Source organism: Notolepis coatsorum (assembly GCF_963971535.1).
Source record: "Notolepis coatsorum genome assembly, chromosome: 11".
NCBI lineage: Eukaryota > Metazoa > Chordata > Actinopteri > Aulopiformes > Paralepididae > Notolepis > Notolepis coatsorum.
The window spans coordinates 4145380-4163866 of record NC_140175.1 but is presented as its reverse complement, the minus strand read 5'-3'; the positions used below and the strand labels follow the sequence as shown (position 1 = coordinate 4163866).

Sequence of the window (18487 nt, the reverse complement as noted above, 5' to 3'; positions counted from 1 at the left end):
GACGGGAAGCAACAGTTACGATTGGACGATCAAGGTTAAAGAGGGCGGGGTTTGAGATGGGTCAGTTAATAAGCGCGCGAGAGAAAAACGAAGGCATCCAATCACAACAACACCGACATCAAGACATTGTGGTTTTTTATTAGAATTCCATTTGAAGATGGGGAAACAAACAAATAAACGACAAGAAGACACGAGTCTCGATGATTATGAACACGACGGGATGAAAAACACACTTTGTTGCATGGAAGAGCGACCAGTCTCACGCTTCCTACCGGTCGCTGTGACAAGCTACTCAGGAACAATCTGTATAATATTAATATGTACATTATGGTAGTTGGTCCGAAAAGGTACTTTTGTCGTTTTGGTTTGAGAAGTGAGCAAATGACAGCAACAGGGGGTGTTAAGAGTTCCCAGGCAACATGAGAAACCAACTCTCCATCAAACCACACGAACCTGCCATATAAGAGCAGAAAAAAACGAAATACAAAAAACGTAATATTCTCAAAATGACATCGCGTCACTTTTCATTTGTTGCGACCGGCTACGCTGAAAAGATTTGACGGATGAAAACAACATTGCAGAAATGCTATCTAACTACCTAGCTACTGGAAGATTCCACTCTATTGATCTCACCCACCTAATGAAAATCGGCTCAAATGAAAAGCGAGAGGAAGAGAACATTTAGGATTATTTGTACGGGAGAGGGCCGTGTTTAAAACCATACATGCTGCCGACAACGACGACCTCAAACCCAACCTCCGCTCGCTCAGTGCAGAACAGAAATCAAAAACAATGACATCGACCGAAAGCGTGGCACAGGAAGAACGACCACGATTTCATACTTCAAATAAATACGAAACGGAACGGACAACAAGCCGGCACCACCGTTAACCGGGCGAACCTTCTGTTCTGCATCCAGGGTTTTCATTCAGACATGCGTGTTAGGAAGGCGGGGAACACGGAAGCATCAATGAGCTACACACACGACACAGGACACTGATGATGACTACTGGAGCCAAAGACCGACAGGAAGACTCACTGTGTCACTTCACTGACCAGTCAGAAGAGGGGATATAGCTACAACGACCTCACTAGAAACGGTCAAAGGAAAAGGAGCAACAAAACACAGTGGCCACGTTAACCCCTCTCACGCTTGCTGTAAACACCACTATTACTGCCAGAATGCTCAACGACGTGTGTGTGTGTGTAGGGATGAGGGTTTGTCAGGGTGTATGTGTGAGAGAGGGGGGGTCCTGGAGAGGGCTTCTAGAGAGGGGTCCTGGAGAGGGGAAGCTATAGATGATTGGTCGAGGGGGGGAGTACGGTGTCTGTGGGGGTTCTGGGTGTTTTCTCTTGGTTGGGCGGACGTCCTTCCTGCCCCCGTTACGCCTCCAGCTCGAAGCCCATGCCCACTTTGTGCCCGCCGGCGTTGAAGTTCTTCCCGTCGATCAGGGCCGAGAGGGTGACCTTCACACCTGGGAGGACGAGGGACGGGACGATCGACAATCATTTGAAGCATAATGAAACAGTGAGCAAAGCAAGACGTTATGTCACCCCGCCTACAACTCCCCCAAAACGCTGCTGCTAGACTGCTCACAGGTACCCAGAAGAGAGCTCACATCACCCCTGTTCCTGCCTCCCTCCACTGGCTCCCGGTGCGCTGCGCTACAGAATAGAATTCAAGGTCCTCCTATTAGTCTATAAAGCCCTAAAAGGTAAGGCCCCTGTAGGGCTGGGCGATATAACGATAAATATCGCGATATATTTTAATAATCGATATCGAATATCGAAATTAAAAAAAAAATCGAAAAATCGTTTTTTTTTCTACCTGCAACAGGGCAGTTTTAAAACCAGAGACAGTGGACAGACTTGTCTTTCTTGCCTGCAACTTAAAGTAATGGCTTTGCTTGTCCAAATGACAATACTGACCAAATTCAGATTTATTTTTCTCTTGTCCATTTATTTTGTTTGCTTTCTAATTTAAAATACATTTTGAAACCGTCTGTACACAGTAGGCTATGTGTGCTAGCAGAACTAGACTCCAGTCACGAGTCACAGTACACATGTGCGGTGGTTTGTCCACCAAAAAAGCGCCAAAAGATCGAAAATAAACTAGCAGAGCCAGAACTGTTCAACTCCTCTGGAGCCACAGCCAGCAGAGAAGCCGGTTTACTTTAGCTTTTAAACCAGCTGCAGCCTGAGAACTGGAGTGTGAGGGATGTAACACTAAAGATGGCGGCAATGACAAAGAATTGCTGCAAAATAAACATACATCTGTTGTTAAAAAAAAAAAAAAAAAAAAAAAAAAAAATTATACTTATAACAATTCGATAATTATCGATATTGAGAAATAAAATAAAATTATCATATCGTTATCGCGATAAGATTTTTTTCCATATCGCCCAGCCCTAGGCCCCTGTTTACCTAGCAGACCTCCTCACCCCCTATATACCAACGTCAGGGCCCTCAGATCGGCTGACAAGGGTCTCCTAACTACCCGTAGGTCCAATTTCAAGTCTGGGGGGGGGGGTGTATGTGTGGACAGAGGGACCTACCTGGCCTGAGGCTCTGGGTGTAGCCTACTCCAATCAGACTGGCGTTGTTCACTTTGGCCTGTAGGGGGCAGGAGAGCACAGAGGAGACATGTAGAGGGTGAGATCATTACGTTCCTGCAGAGTATGAAACAGGAGTGTATTATGCCTGCATATAATCCTTCTATATATATATACACAGTACAATAATGCTGTATATACCATATATATATTTATTCTTACCGTGTATATATATACCGTCTGTACATACCTGCATATTATAATCCTTTGTACATATCTGTAGATACTATATCTATATCTGTACATATCCCTTACCTACTCTTACTAGTTACGCTGCTGGCCAGTATGACTTACTACCATACTAGTGTCTTTATACCTGTATCACTGTACATATTAATACTATATTTATATCTGTACATATCCCTTACTAGTTACACTGCTGGCCAGTATGAATAGTGTCTTTATACCTGTATCACTGTACATGTGCTCTGATTGGTGGGCAGGGGGACTCATGTGCTCCGATTGGTCAGTGGGTGGACTTGTGTGCTCTGATTGGTCGGTGGGTGGACTCGTGTGCTCCGATTGGTCGGTGGGTGGACTCGTGTGCTCTGATTGGTCGGTGGGTGGACTTGTGTGCTCCGATTGGTCGGTGGGTGGACTCGTGTGCTCTGATTGGTCGGTGGGTGGACTCGTGTGCTCTGATTGGTCGGTGGGTGGACTCGTGTGCTCTGATTGGTCGGTGGGTGGACTTGTGTGCTCTGATTGGTTGGTGGGTGGACTTGTGTGCTCTGATTGGTCGGTGGGTGGACTTGTGTGCTCTGATTGGTTGGTGGGTGGACTCGTGTGCTCTGATTGGTCGGTGGGTTGACTCGTGTGCTCTGATTGGCCGGCGGGGGGACTTGTGTGCTCTGATTGGTCGGCGGGGGGACTCGTGTGCTCTGATTGGCCGGCGGGGGGGACTCGTGTGCTCTGATTGGCCGGCGGGGGGACTCACGGACAGCGCAGCGTCCTGGTCCAGCTTGTATTTGGCCGCGATGCCGAAGCGGGTGTTGTTGCTCCCAGCGGTCCAGGCCAGAGTAACCGCCGTCTCCAGCTCCTCGTTCACCTTCTGGTAGATGGAGCCTCCGAACTCAGTGCCATCGTTACTGGGGGGGGGAGAGAGAGAGGAGGGAGGGGGGAGAGAGGAGAGAGAGGACAGAGAGAGATAGAAGGGGGAGGGAGAGAGAGGAGAGAGGGGGGGGAGGGAGAGAGAGAGAGGAGAGAGGACAGAGAGAGAGAGAGAGGACAGAGAGAGAGAGAGGAGAGAGAGGACAGAGAGAGAGAAGGGGGGAGGGAGAGAGAGAGAGGACAGAGAGAGAGAGAGAAGGGGGAGGGAGAGAGAGAGGGGGGGAGAGAGAGACAGAGAGAGGAGAGAGGAGAGAGAGGACAGAGAGAGAGAGAGAAGGGGGAGGGAGAGAGAGATAGAGGACAGAGAGAGAGAGAAGGGGGAGGGAGAGAGAGAGGGGGGAGAGAGACAGAGAGAGGAGAGAGGACAGAGAGAAGGGGGAGGGAGAGAGAGAGGAGAGAGGACGGAGGGAGAGAGAGGAGAGAGAGGACAGAGAGAGAGAGAAGGGGGAGGGAGAGAGAGAGGCAGAGAGAGAGACACAGAGAGTATCAAAAAATAAATACAAATAAGTACAAATATTTATTTTTTTCTTTTCTTTTTTTATAATAATAATAATATAATAAATAAAATAATAAATAACAATTCAGTACATTATGTGTTCATTTGTTACATTTTGTTTCACCAAGTTAGGAGAGTAATGTTTTTTTTTTTTTTGATCTTTTTCCCCCTCCATTTTCCTCCGATTTTCTCCCATCCCAATGTTAGTCGTATGCCAATTCCCAGTCCCTTCCTGGTCGCTGCGCACTTACCCCCCACAGTCAGATCATCTGGGAGAGTGGAGGCTACCACGTGCTTCCTCCGACACACGTCCAGCCAATCACCGCTTCTTTTCACCTGGCAGCGCGGATTCTCATCGAGAGGGCGTAGCGTGTGGGAGGATCACACTATCCCCCTCAAGTCCTATCCGCGCTTAGCAGGCGCCCCGACCGAACTGTAGGAGTCGCTGTTTACAACGACCCGGACCCACCCCGCCAGCTTCTCCCACCCTCTAATACAGCCAATTGTATTAGTGCAGACGGCCAGCCAAGCTGGTGACAACGCCGGAGCTGTGAGCTGGATTCGAACAGGCGAATCCAGCTCACAGCTCCGGGGTTGGTGACGAACGCAATCTCCGCTCGGCCACCTAACCGCCTAGGAGAGTAATGTTTTAAGTCGAGCCCGATGTTGCCTTGTTGCACAAAAGAATGATCCCAGTCTCTTCCACACAGTGAGGCAGTTTATTAATTGAACGATGGGTATCGGCACTCGGTATCGGCCAGACACCCAAAGGCCCAGGTATCAGTACGGTACTCGGTATTGGGACTGAAAAAAAGTCAAATCGGTGCATCCCTAATTGGACCTCTCAAACCCTGCCCTCTTTTCTTGATCCTCCAATCACAACTGTCGCTTACCTCGGACAAACGAGGTAAGCGACAGTTGTGATTGGAGGATCAAGAAAAGAGGGCATGGTTTGAGATAGGTCCATTGAAACCCCACACGACGGGCGTTTCTTTTACTATTCTTCAGACTAGTGATGCGCCGATGTGAAAATTGTGGCCGATACCGATATAACCGATATTAATATTGCTGTTCTGGCCGATACCGATATTTACTGATCTCTGTATAGAAAACACTTTTTTATGATAATCAAATAAAGAGCTATTTTCCAAAACGCATTTACTTTTGCCATTTATTTTCAGAAATGACTGATGTTTTTTTTTTAACAGTTTAAGACCAAAACATGTTAAATAAAAATACATATTTAAATAAAAATAAATTTTTCATAAAGGATACAAGTCTGTCCTGAATTCACACTATGGATAAGCCAACCCTGAGACTTCTCAATAGACATCTAACTCACTTGAGACCAAGTCACTGTATTCTGTGAACATTGTACAACAGTTCAAAACTTTTAAGTACAGCAGTAGTAGGCCTTAAATGGCCAAAGCCAAAAGTGTTGGTATTATATCGGCGGCCGATATTATATTTTGACATCGGAACGATACCGATGTGTAAAAAAAATAATAATAATAATAATAATAATAATGACCATATGGGCGGCCGTTATATCGTGCACCACTGCTTCAGCCTTGATAGAGGTAACTCACACGTTGGTGTGCAGCTGGAAGTCCCCGGCCTTGTAGCCCAGGGCGAAGTTGTTCTGCGCCAGCTTGGACTTGGCGGTGTCGAAGGCCATCTGGTAGCCGGCCAGCCAGCCCTCGTAGCCCAGGACGGCGGCGGCGTGCACCACGGGCCCCTCCATGTCCAGGTCGCAGGCCAGGTTGATGTAGTCCCTCTTGTAGGCCGTCTTCAGCTTACCGCTCTTCTTCCTGACGGGGGGAGACACAGCGGCGTTTAGGGTTTAACACGTAGACTCCGGTCTCTTAAACAGATGTGTCCTCCAGTTATTGGTGTAAAGTTGTGGAATTCTCTCCATAGCGAGCTTAAGGGATGTAATAGTGTTTATCAATTCAAAAAATAATTATAAAAAAAATAATTTAGTCAGTATGAAAATCAAATGTGATCTGAATAGTGAGATCTTTTATTTATTTTTTTCTTCTCTTTCTTTTCTTCTTTATTCTTTATCATTATTATTATTATTATTATTATTTCATTTTTTCTTGTTTAACTGTGGATTGTGTGTTTCTTTTATAATGGTATAAATGATTATTTGTGTAAATTAGGTTGTACGCCGACCATTAAGTAAATACTTGTTAGTTTAGGAATAAGGGGCAGGTAACTATAAGATTTATTCTTCTTCCTGCTCCTTTTGTCCATGGAATGACTATTTATGACTGTGTAATGAAGAAACTATGATTGTATGATTCCATGTGGCAAATAAAAACTCTGAACTGAACTGAACTCTCCATCCCCACCACCAACCTGCGGACTGTTGGTCCCAGAGCCTTCTCTGTGGCCGCACCCACCCTCTGGAACTCACTCCCTCACTCCCTCCAAACATCCGTAGTGCTGCATCCCTGCACTCCTTCAAATCCCAACTCAAAACCCACCTCTTCACCAAATTTGTAAATGACTCGGCCTGATTTCCCTCTTTTCTTTCCTTTTCTTGTTACGTTGTTCCCCGATCCCCTTCCCTTAGCTGCCCCCTCCGGTTAAGCGTCTTGGGTCTCCTGAAAGGCGCCTATATAAATATTATTATATTTGTATTATTTAACACACGCCGTTTAGGGTTTAACACGTAGACCACCGCTTTCAGTCTCACTGCGTCGCCTGTTTTGTTCAAAGCGAATACTTAGTTGGAAATGAGATAAGACTTTAGGTAAAAGATTTTTTACAATAGATGACTCTAAATAAACTACATCTGCTGCAAAGGAATATACGGTATATATACACACACAATCAAATTAATTTGAGTTAATGAATAGTTATTATTAATTATTATAATGTAGAAATCGTTGGAATGGAGAAACACACAATTTCTCAGTTGACAACACAAAGCCGTGTGTCATTTATTTCGCAGTAGCACAAGTGACAGCTGTCAGAAGTTGAACTATGCCGGGCTAGCTTCTGACAGCTCGTAGTAATCAAACATTTATCAATGAAACCCCACACAGGGCGTCTCCTCTCAGCCCAACCCAAAACCAACCTCCTTAAAGTGACAGTGCCCCATCAACACATCAAAACAATACCATGGGGAATTATGTCTCTATAGAACCCACTACAATAATATATATATAATCAAATTAGTTTGAGTTCATTCATAGTTATATTATTGTTCATTAATTATATATTTATATATATAATCAAATGAGTCTGAGTTATTTCATAGTTATATTATTATTAAGTATTATTCATATGAATTCGTTCTATTATCCTCACGGTGAGGATTATTAATACTCACCCTGTGTTTGGCACAAAAGACGTATCCAAGGCAACCTTCAGGCCCTGAGTCAGCTGTGGGGAAAGAGGTCAGAGGTCAGTCGACAAGCAGCGGAACATAAACATACCGCCCCTACGGAACCCCCCCGAGGGTCATTTTAGTCGCTTGTGGAATGTATGTAAACAAGATGGCGACTCAGAAATGTTTCCGCCCTGTGGGTTTGTCACGATTCATCCGCTGAATCCAATAAATCGGTTACGAAAAAGTATCCATTAAAGATGAATCCATTAAAGATGAATCCATTATCCATTAAAGATGAATCCATTAAAGATGAATCCATTAAAGATGACTACATAGATGCTTCAAAACATCTAACTGGTGGCAGTTAAACGTTCCAAAGCATCTCGTCTGATGGAAACACAAAGGAATCATAATATCAACATAACTACCTGCCTCATACTATAGTCTACCCATATAACTCTGTATGATAGCATGTACAATAGTGCTGTATATACCGTATATACACATTTATATTTATGGCATATATTATATATATATATATCCATATCTGTCTGAATATACCTGCATATAATCCTTCTATATACCTAATTATACACCTGCATATAATCCATATAACTCTGTATGATAGCATGTACAATAGTGCTGTATTATACTGTATATATATATATATATATATATACAAATCTGTTTGTACATACCTGCATATAATCCTTTTTACACAACTGTAGATACTATATCTATATCTGTACATCTGTAGATACTATATCTATATCTGTAGACTAGATACTATATCTATATCTGTACATCTGTAGATACTATATCTATATCTGTAGACTAGATACTATATCTATATCTGTACATCTGTAGATATTATATCTATATCTGTAGATACTATATCTATATCTGTACATGGGCGGCTACGTGGCGTAGTGGGCAAGGCGCTCGCCACGAATGCGGAGACGCTGGGCTCGCCTGTTCAAGCCCAGCGCTCCACATTGCTTTCAGTTTAGCTGGTCGTTCATACTAATACACATTGGCCGTATTAGGGGGAGGGAAACTGATGGGTGGGGATCGGGCGTTGTGGACAGCGACTCCTACAGGTCGGTTGGTGCGCACACTGACCTCTAGAGGCCCTAAACACTGATGCTCCTCCACACACCTGGTCCTCCACAGTGACCTCTAGAGGCCCCTAAACACTGATGCTCCTCCTCCACACACCTGGTCCTCCACAGTGACCTCTAGAGGCCCTAAACACTGATGCTGCTCCTCCACACACCTGGTCCTCCACTGTGACCTCGGTGGCCAGCGTGTTGTCCGTGTTCCACTTCTGGTTGAAGCTGAGGCCGAGCTCCTTCATCTTGTACTTGGTCTCCAGGCTGCCGGCTGCCTTCCCCGTGTCGGTGTTACTGGAGCCAGAGGTGTTGAACTCCTGGAGGAGGGAGAGAGGAGGAGGAGGGGGGGGAGGAGGAGGAGGGGAGGAGAGAGAGATGGAGGAGGAGGGGAGGAGGGGGAGGGGGAGGGGGGGAGGAGGAGGAGAGGGGGGAGGGAGAGGAGAGGGAGGAGGAGAGAGAGAGGGAGGAGAGGAGGAGAGGGAGGGAGGAGGAGGGGAGGGGAGAGGAGGGGGAGAGGGAGGAGGAGGGGGAGAGGGGAGAGAGAGGGAGGAGGAGGAGGAGGAGAGGGAGGAGGGGGAGGGGAGGGGAGAGGAGGAGGGGAGAGGGAGGAGGAGGAGAGAGGGAGGAGGAGGGGGAGGAGGGAGGGAGGAGGGGGAGAGGGGGAGGAGGAGAGAGGAGGGGAGAGGAGGAGGGGAGGAGGAGGAGAGGGGGGGAGGAGGGGAGAGGAGGAGGGGGAGGAGGGGGAGGAGGGAGGGAGGAGGAGGGAGGGGGGGAGGAGGGAGGGAGGAGGAGGGAGGGGGGGAGGAGGGAGAGGAGAGGAAGGAGGAGGAGAGGGAGGAGGGAGGAGGAGGGGGGAGGGAAGAGGAGGAGAGGGAGGGAGGAGGGAGAGGAGAGAGGGAGGAGGGAGGAGGAGAGGGGAGGAGGAGACAGGAGAGGGAGGAGAGAGAGAGAACCTCAGTATGTCAACGTGACTGAGAGAGACCGACAGTACATCGACTGAGTGAAGGTGAGGATGGAGGGCGAGAGAGAGAGAGAGAGAGAGGATGAGTATCTGGATGAGTGTGAACGTGACAGACGTGTCTCTGGATGAGTGGATGATGGAAACGGAGGCGACCGCGGCCCGAGACCAAACTGTGAGTGATGGATGAGCAAAGTGAAGAGAGACTGAGAGGAAGTGAGGAAGAGGACGATGAAGACGGGCTGCGAGGAGAGAGAGAGAGAGAAGGAGTTAGGATGAAGATCGGACGAAGAGGGTCTCGGCACGTGAGGCGCGTGTTGTCAGACAGACGCCGAATGCAACAAGCAACCGTTAACGACGTCACAGACGGCAGCCAGCGCACCAAATGAAACGGTGACAAAGAGGTTTGGGATGCAGTACAGACACAGGCACTCAGTTAAAGACACTCTCAGTTACAGACTCTCTCAGTTAAAGACATGAACATTGACTTGTCACACAGCCGTGAAGCAAACATTAGATGCGATTATTGGGAGAGGTGTTGAAGAAGACGTGGACAAAATCCAATTGATTAAAAACAGACAGAATATCCCAAAGAAAACAATAAAACCAGAAGAGGAAGCGTGACGATGACAGAAATGACATTAAACGGGAAAGAAAAAGAAAACACCCATGAAAGAATGTGGTGAGATGATGATGGGAGGCCGGCCGGTCAGTTAGAACATGTGAGAACAGACTGAGTAGGACGAAGAGTAGGACAAAGAGTAGGACAGAAACCCATTGAGGAAAAAACAAAATGGCTGCAGTCTCCAAGCACAAGAACCATAACCAGACCAAGATCTTACCATCTATAAAGAGAGAGAGAGCAGCTCCGGGAACAGGAGGCAGCGGCGTGGAGACAGAGTGAAGGTTAGGGGGGACAGGTAGAGAGGCAGACAGGTAGAGAGAGAGGCAGACAGGCCCAGAGAGACATAATAATACACACAGGCCTGTCGTTGTCTCTCTGTCCTGATTCCTGAAGCACAGATCGAGCGCAGCCAGCCGCGCCCGCGACGGCCTCACCCGTCCACCACCTGTTAACCCCTTGAAGCTCAGTTACAGCAGCGCTCGGGGAAGCAGTGACCAGTTACAAGGGCATGATTGATTGATTGATAGACAGACAGATAGAGCAATAGATAGATGTAGAGAGATAGGGGGTACTTAAGAGAGAGAAGGCAAGGTGGCAGGGTATCTGCAAGTTAAATTTAAGATATTTTAATACCACTTAAAGCTAAATTTAATACCAATTTCACTCCCATACTAGCAAAAGACAACACATAGAGACACTGAACTGGCGGCTATTTAAATGATCACACGGTCCATAGAAGCTCTCGCCAAGCTCCCGGTAGCCCCGCAAAAAAAAAAAAAACGATTTGAATACAAAAACATTAATTTCATTATATTTAATATTATTTCATCTCCCGACAGACAAATGTGAGAATGATGACTTTAAGACTTTTGAATACGTGGCTGCAGACACCCTGAGGTACGGAGGGGGGAGGGGGGAAGCGTTCAGAGGGTAAACAAACTGCTCACCACGCCACTCTGCGACTTGGTCTTCAGGTCCAGCTTCACGACACCAAAGCCTGCCAGATTAGAGTAATAATAATTCATTTATTTTGTATATCGCTTTTCAAATACCCAAAGTCGCTGACAATAGGCAAAAAAGAAACAAAGAAAACAAAGAAACAAAACCATAGGGAAACGGAGGACAATAAGAATACATAGGAAACATAAAACCACGAGTAACGGATAACAAATGCGGGAGTGAGTAGGGGAGACAGTCGGGAGGAGAGTAAGGGAAAACCAAGGGGGGTGCAGGAGAGGAGAGAACGTAGGGCAGGGGGAATTGGTGCCGAGTTGGAGGAGGGTGGTTATGGGTAAGGAAGGTTGAATGCTTGGGAGAACAGGTAGGTTTTGAGTCTGGATTTGAAGGTGGAGAGTGAGGGAGAGTCTCTGATGGTCTGAGGGAGGGAGTTCCAGAGTCTGGGTGCAGCTTGTGAGAAGGCCCGGTCACCAAAACTTTAGAGTTTGGATGACGGGACAGTGAGGGAAAGAGTGGAAGAGGACCGGAGGGAACGGGTGGGGCGGTAAGGGAGAAGGAGGTCAGTCAGGTAGGGGGGGGCTATGGAGTCATGGTCAAGCAGTCAGTGACACTCCGAGAACAAACACACCCAAGAAGATCACACTCGATAACACCGTCTGTCTAAATATACCTGCATATAATCTGTCTATATACCTACTTATACACCTATATAACCCATATAGCTCTGTATGATAGCATGTACAATAATGCTATTTATATATATTTATTCTGACCATATATATAACCACATCTGTCTGTACATACGTGCATATAATCCTTTTTTACATATCTGTAGTAGATACTATATCTATATCTGTACATATCCCTTACCTACTCTTACTAGTTACACTGCTGGTCAGTATGACTTACTACCATAGTGTCTTTATACCTGTATCACTGTACATACATCTCATTAGCACTATTACTCATTTATATATTTTATACCCAGTTTTAATCACCTGCACATTGTATATCACTATTGCACTTTACTGTTACATGTGCACTCTGGTTGGATGTCAAACTTCTTTACGTTGTACTGTACTTGTGCTGCGTCATGACGACAATACTTTTGAATCGAATCCAATCTATATAATCAAAGAAACGCGAGGAGGATATTTGTTTATGGCCTAATCGAGTCTCTACAGATGTTCACAACTGTGGATGGCGTTTTTACAGCAGGGGGGCGGGGTTGATCACAGCGGCTGCAGTTCAGTGATTGGGTTAGGGTTCCGTGATTGGTTGGAAGACTCACCATAGCCCTTGCTGAAGATATCCTTGGCAGACTTGCCCAGGTCTGGGTATGACGGAGGAACAGCCATTGTACTGGAGGAGACAACAATGACAGGAAGGGGAGGAGACAACAAGGACAGGAAGGGGAGGAGACAACAAGGACAGGAAGGTGATGAGACTCAGACTCACGTGTCTCTTTAACCCTTTCACTACCACACTACCAAAGGGTTAACCCTTTCACTACCACACTACGGAAGGTTCATTCTGTAGTGCGATAGTGAAAGGGTTAAAGCGTTCTGCCTCTGTCATTACACAACTTAGTAATAATGATATCCAAAATCCTTATGTGGATGTAATATCCAAAATCTTTTTGTGGATGTAATATCCAAAATCTGTATGTGGATGTGTATGTTGTGAAGAGGCAATTCATCCAAGATATAAATAAAATAAATAATATGATCAGAGCTAGTATTTTTCACTGTTTGTAGATGTTGATAGATACTCTAGTACTCTATACTAGTATCAACTCTGATACTAACTACACTGTATCAGAGTTGATACTACAACTGATTGATAGCCCCTTCTTACGTGAGCAATCCTGGGGCTTTAGTGACTCTCAGCTGTGCCGGGACCAGACTAAAAAAAAAGTACCAAACGCTGAATCGGGGGCTGGGGGTCACGGGTGGGTCAAAAATATATCAGATATGAATTTCAAAGATACCCCAGCGTACAATATGGGTTTAACACGGCTTTACAGTGGGGTCTGGAAGCTCGGAGTTGCTAATAAACAGTTTAAATCATTGTTACAAAGCGAGTGGTACTTACAGAGCGAGCCGTGTATTTCCGCCATTGGTGTCACCGCGCATGCGCACCAGGCATTTGGTACTTTTTTTTAGCCTGGTCGCGGCACAGCTGAGAGTCAGTGACTGCGGTCACTAAAGCGCCAGGCTTGCACATCGCAGTCACGTAAGGGGCTAACTGATTGATTGAACATTTAATTAACAGATTGCAGAATGGGTACAGTACAGTACAGCTCAATACATACAATTGTTAAGGGGATGCAGACCAGAGAAATACTTTCGTCTTGTTTACATCAGGGTCCCCCGTTTTCAATTCATCATAACATACATGACATACAGATAGACAGTACTGCTACATCTAGACATTTATGACATACCAGATTTACAAATACAGTACTGTTTGTGATACAAAAATAGTCTAAAAAAGAGAGTACATTTGACGAAGAAACTGTACATTGGAGGAGGTTGGGTAGGTGGGGTGGAGGGGTTTGGTAGGTGGGGGGAACTGTACATTGCAGGTGGTTGGGTGGGTGTGGTGGGGGGTGGGTAGGCGGGGTGGGGCAACTCTGTATACATCATCTGATTAGCACTATTACTCAGTAGTACTAATCATTTATATATTTTACACCCAGTTTAATCAACTGTACATTGTATATTACATTTGCACTCTGGTTGGATGCTAAACTTCTTTCCGTTGTACTGTACTTGTGCTGCATGATGACAATACATTTTAAGAAAATCTATGGTTCCCACAGACATTGCAAAATGTACTTTTCCACAAGCACTATTTCTCATTTAAAAGGATACACTTTTAAATGCGTTTTTTTATTGGAAATAAAATCCGATCTAATATGTATGGCTTAAAACCTTTTAAGCACCTTGTTAAAAAATTGGCTGTTTAATTAAGGAATTCCAGGCCTTGACTTATTTGGGTAAAAGAATCAAGCACTGTCTTTAAGCACTTCAAGGACCTTGTGCTGTCTAATCTAATCTTAGGGATTGACACCACGTGGCTGTTGTGTCTGAGCCATCAGCTCCAGACAGGTCTACAGTGTAAACACAAGCAGCACCACTCCATCCCAGCTGAAAGTAGTACATTTAATTTCAGTCAGTATGTGCCTATACTTCTGAACTGAATGTCAAATCCATCTAGTATGTTGTATCCACTGTCATGTGACGAATCTAGTTGTCATCCTCCATCATCCCAGCCAGGCGTTCACAGTCACTGATCTGGGACGGGAGCGGAGGGAGCCCTGCTGCTGAACCGTCTCCCAGACTGAGCTCCAGCCTCCAGCCCAGACGGAACAAACTGATCTTTAGAGCCGGCCGGGGCTGGCGCTCAGCCAACAATCACTGGGTCTGCAGCATCTGAACTGAGCCAATAGGCTACAGCCAGAGAGAACCTGCTCAGACTGAGGAGGATTAGCCACCAAATTGTCTAATCGAGCCTGTGAAGTAAGAGAGGTAATGATAGGGCGGCTAAGTGGCGCAGTGGGCAAGGCGCTCGCCACTAATGCAGGAGATGCTGGGTTCGAGCCCAGCTCTCTGTGTTGCTACCAGCTTGGCTGGTCGTTCATACTAATACAATTGGCAGTGTTAGGGGGTGGGAAGCTGGTGGGTGGGGATCGGACGCTGTGGACAGCGACTCCTACAGGTCGGTTGGTGCGCCTGCGCAGTAGAATCAGGAAGCGATGAGGGCAGCGTGTCCCTCCCACGCAGACCCTCGCCGCTGAGAGATCGCGCTGTTCAGGTGAAAAAGATGCGACGGCTGCCTCCTCGAGTACCGGAGGGGACACGTGATGCAAGGCTTCGTCCTCACTGCAGCCGGCTTGTGGGAGGCAAGAAACAGCGTTCGTGACAGGGGAGGGTTGAATTGGACAATACGAAATTGGGATGGGAGAAAAAATAGAAAATGGGAGAAAAAGTAGATAAAAAAAAATATATAAATAAAAAGAGAGGTAATGATAAACCAGCGCGGACACACGCAGGCCTGCCGGCGACGTAAACACCATCATTATCACAAACATGAGGGCGGTTAGATTGGTACTGCAGTAATTTGTGGTTGTAAAAACGGGCCCGATTTAAATCGCCCCCCTGTGCATCTTATGATGCGCAAAGTGTGCAAACCCACATGGCTTCATATCGATAAAGAGAGCCCTTTTGTTTTCACCCAAAAAAAAATAAACTTTGCAAGTTGCAATTGAACAGTGTGTAACTATAACTGTTCTACAGTTAAAATCGAACGCAACCATGATATAGCTAAGATTAGTAGGTTGACGTAAAGCGTTTGCATGCTGCAGACAGTAGTCATCATTTAGGACAAAGGGACGGCAGATGGGTTATTGGAAGTGGTGTGGGGGTTGGCTAACCACCTAGCTACCGGCTAGCTAGTAGCTGGCTGCTGCAGTAGCTAGCTTTAGTTAACGGTTATCTACCGGCTAGCTGCAGCAGTAGCTAGCTTTAGTGAACGGTTATCTACCGGCCAGCTGCAGCAGTAGCTAGCTTTAGTGAACGGTTATCTACCGGCTAGTAGCTGCAGCAGTAGTTAGCTTTAGTGAACGGTTATCTACCGGCCAGCTGCAGCAGTAGCTAGCTTTAGTGAACGGTTATCTACCGGCCAGCTGCAGCAGTAGGTAGCTTTAGTGAACGGTTATCTACCGGCCAGCTGCAGCAGTAGGTAGCTTTAGTGAACGGTTATCTACCGGCTAGCTGCAGCAGTAGCTAGCTTTAGTGAACGGTTATCTACCGGCCAGCTGCAGCAGTAGGTAGCTTTAGTGAACGGTTATCTACCGGCTAGCTGCAGCAGTAGCTAGCTTTAGTGAACGGTTATCTACCGGCCAGCTGCAGCAGTAGCTAGCTTTAGTGAACGGTTATCTACCGGCTAGTAGCTGCAGCAGTAGTTAGCTTTAGTGAACGGTTATCTACCGGCCAGCTGCAGCAGTAGCTAGCTTTAGTGAACGGTTATCTACCGGCTAGCTGCAGCAGTAGCTAGCTTTAGTTAACGGTTATCTACCGGCCAGCTGCAGCAGTAGTTAGCTTTAGTGAACGGTTATCTACCGGCCAGCTGCAGCAGTAGCTAGCTTTAGTGAACGGTTATCTACCGGCCAGCTGCAGCAGTAGCTAGCTTTAGTGAACGGTTATCTACCGGCCAGCTGCAGCAGTAGCTAGCTTTAGTGAACGGTTATCTACCGGCCAGCTGCAGCAGTAGCTAGCTTTAGTGAACGGTTATCTACCGGCCAGCTGCAGCAGTAGCTAGCTTTAGTGAACTGTTAGCTACCGGCCAGCTGCAGCAGTAGCTAGCTTTAGTTAACGGTTATCTACCGGCTAGCTGCAGCAGTAGCTAGCTTTAGTTAACGGTTATCTACAGGCCAGCTGCAGCAGTAGCTAGCTTTAGTTAACGGTTATCTACCGGCTAGCTGCAGCAGTAGCTAGCTTTAGTGAACGGTTATCTACCGGCCAGCTGCTGCAGTAGCTAGCTTTAGTGAACGGTTATCTACCGGCTAGCTGCAGCAGTAGCTAGCTTTAGTTAACGGTTATCTACCGGCTAGCTGCAGCAGTAGCTAGCTTTAGTGAACGGTTATCTACCGGCCAGCTGCAGCAGTAGCTAGCTTTAGTGAACGGTTATCTACCGGCCAGCTGCAGCAGTAGCTAGCTTTAGTTAACGGTTATCTACCGGCTAGCTGCAGCAGTAGCTAGCTTTAGTTAATGGTTATCTACCGGCCAGCTGCAGCAGTAGCTAGCTTTAGTGAACGGTTAGCTTAATCATTTTAGGCAACCAGCTTGCGCCTAGCCACGCCCCCGCGGCAGCAGCAGAGCTCTGCCGCGGCATTATGCAGCCGTAATCCCCCCTGTTTTAACATCGACCGTTAGCTCAACTGGTTCGCCGCCTTGCTGTGGATCCTGCGGTGCGTTGGTGACAAGTTCGAATCCCTTCAATTTCTTTTTTTCTTTTCTTTTTTTAACGTGCATTCTTTCGCCGGTTAAGTTTAGGCATTGTTTCGGAGTTGGTTAAGGTTAGGGTTAAGTTTAGGCATTGTTTCGGAGTTGGTTAAGGTTAGAGTTTGTCGCAGAGCATGGCAATAGAATGCAGCCTATTTCCGCACTGACGCTGTCTCGCGATGCCGCGGTCACATGGGCGTCTTGGCCAATCAGAGAAACGCTGAACACAGGTTGGTTGCCTAAAATGTTGACGCGAACGGTTATCTACCGGCTAGCTGCAGCAGTAGCTAGCTTTAGTGAACAGTTATCTACCGGCTAGCTGCAGCAGTAGCTAGCTTTAGTGAACGGTTATCTACCGGCTAGCTGCAGCAGTAGCTAGCTTTAGTTAACAGTTATCTACCGGCTAGCTGCAGCAGTAGCTAGCTTTAGCTAACAGTTCTCTCACGTCATCATCCCACAGACAGGGTGCAGGTAACGGTTAGGCTAACACGCCCCCTGCAGACCACAGCTACCGTTAACCCACTATAGCTAGCTAGCCAACCAGTCATGCCACTTTGCAACACAAAGCGGTTATCAAAAGGATTCAACTGCACATCACAACAAGGCTATAAAACATCATCATCATTATATAACATGGTGGTCAGATGGCTTAGCGTGCGAGCTAACTGGCGGCTAACCTTGGAGAGAAATGTAACGTTTAATAATTTCAGCGTCTAACTAGTCCAGCTGGATAAACTGTTATAATAAACTATTGATTCACTGCCACACAGAGAGAAGCTTCTTTATCTACTTGGTCGGTGACCATACCAGTGGTGTAGTTGTAGTGTCGGTGAACGCTGGTCCCTGGTGATGGCGAGGTGTTGACAGATAGCTTAGCTCAGCGGCTCTGGAGGAGAGATAGGGCACAATGAAGGAGACCCGCGGAGCATGCGCAGTGGAGGAGAGGGAGGGCACAATGGAGGAGACACACGCGAGACCCGCGGAGCATGCGCAGTGGCGTGGGGACTGCAGGGGGGGAAAAACGCATAATGTGACCACCGCAGCACTTCCGGTACTTTGAGCTGAATTGATTGATTGATTGATTGATTGATTGATTGATTGATTGATTGAAAACTTTATTAACAGATTGCAGAATGGGTACAGTACAGTACGGCTCAATACACACAACTGTTAAGGGGATGCAGACCAGAGAAAGACTTTAGTCTTGTTTACATCAGGGTCCCCCATTTTCAATTCATCATAACATATATTATACATGACATACAGATA

At 46.5% G+C, this 18487-nt stretch overlaps 1 protein-coding gene across 1 annotated transcript; it reads right to left on the bottom strand.

The window, feature by feature from the left end:
- Positions 1–118: 118 nt before the first annotated feature.
- On the bottom strand, positions 119–18139 carry LOC311236684 (non-selective voltage-gated ion channel VDAC2). Its single transcript, XM_084324406.1, has 9 exons — positions 18026–18139; positions 12502–12572; positions 11201–11250; positions 8835–8987; positions 7559–7611; positions 5805–6026; positions 3547–3697; positions 2556–2613; positions 119–1475 (listed from the first exon to the last, which is right to left on the bottom strand). The coding sequence occupies exons 2-9, from the start codon at positions 12566–12568 to the stop codon at positions 1384–1386; spliced, it is 846 nt and encodes a 281-aa protein (XP_084180532.1). The 5' UTR covers positions 12569–12572; positions 18026–18139; the 3' UTR covers positions 119–1383.
- Between the last annotated feature and the right edge of the window lie 348 nt (positions 18140–18487).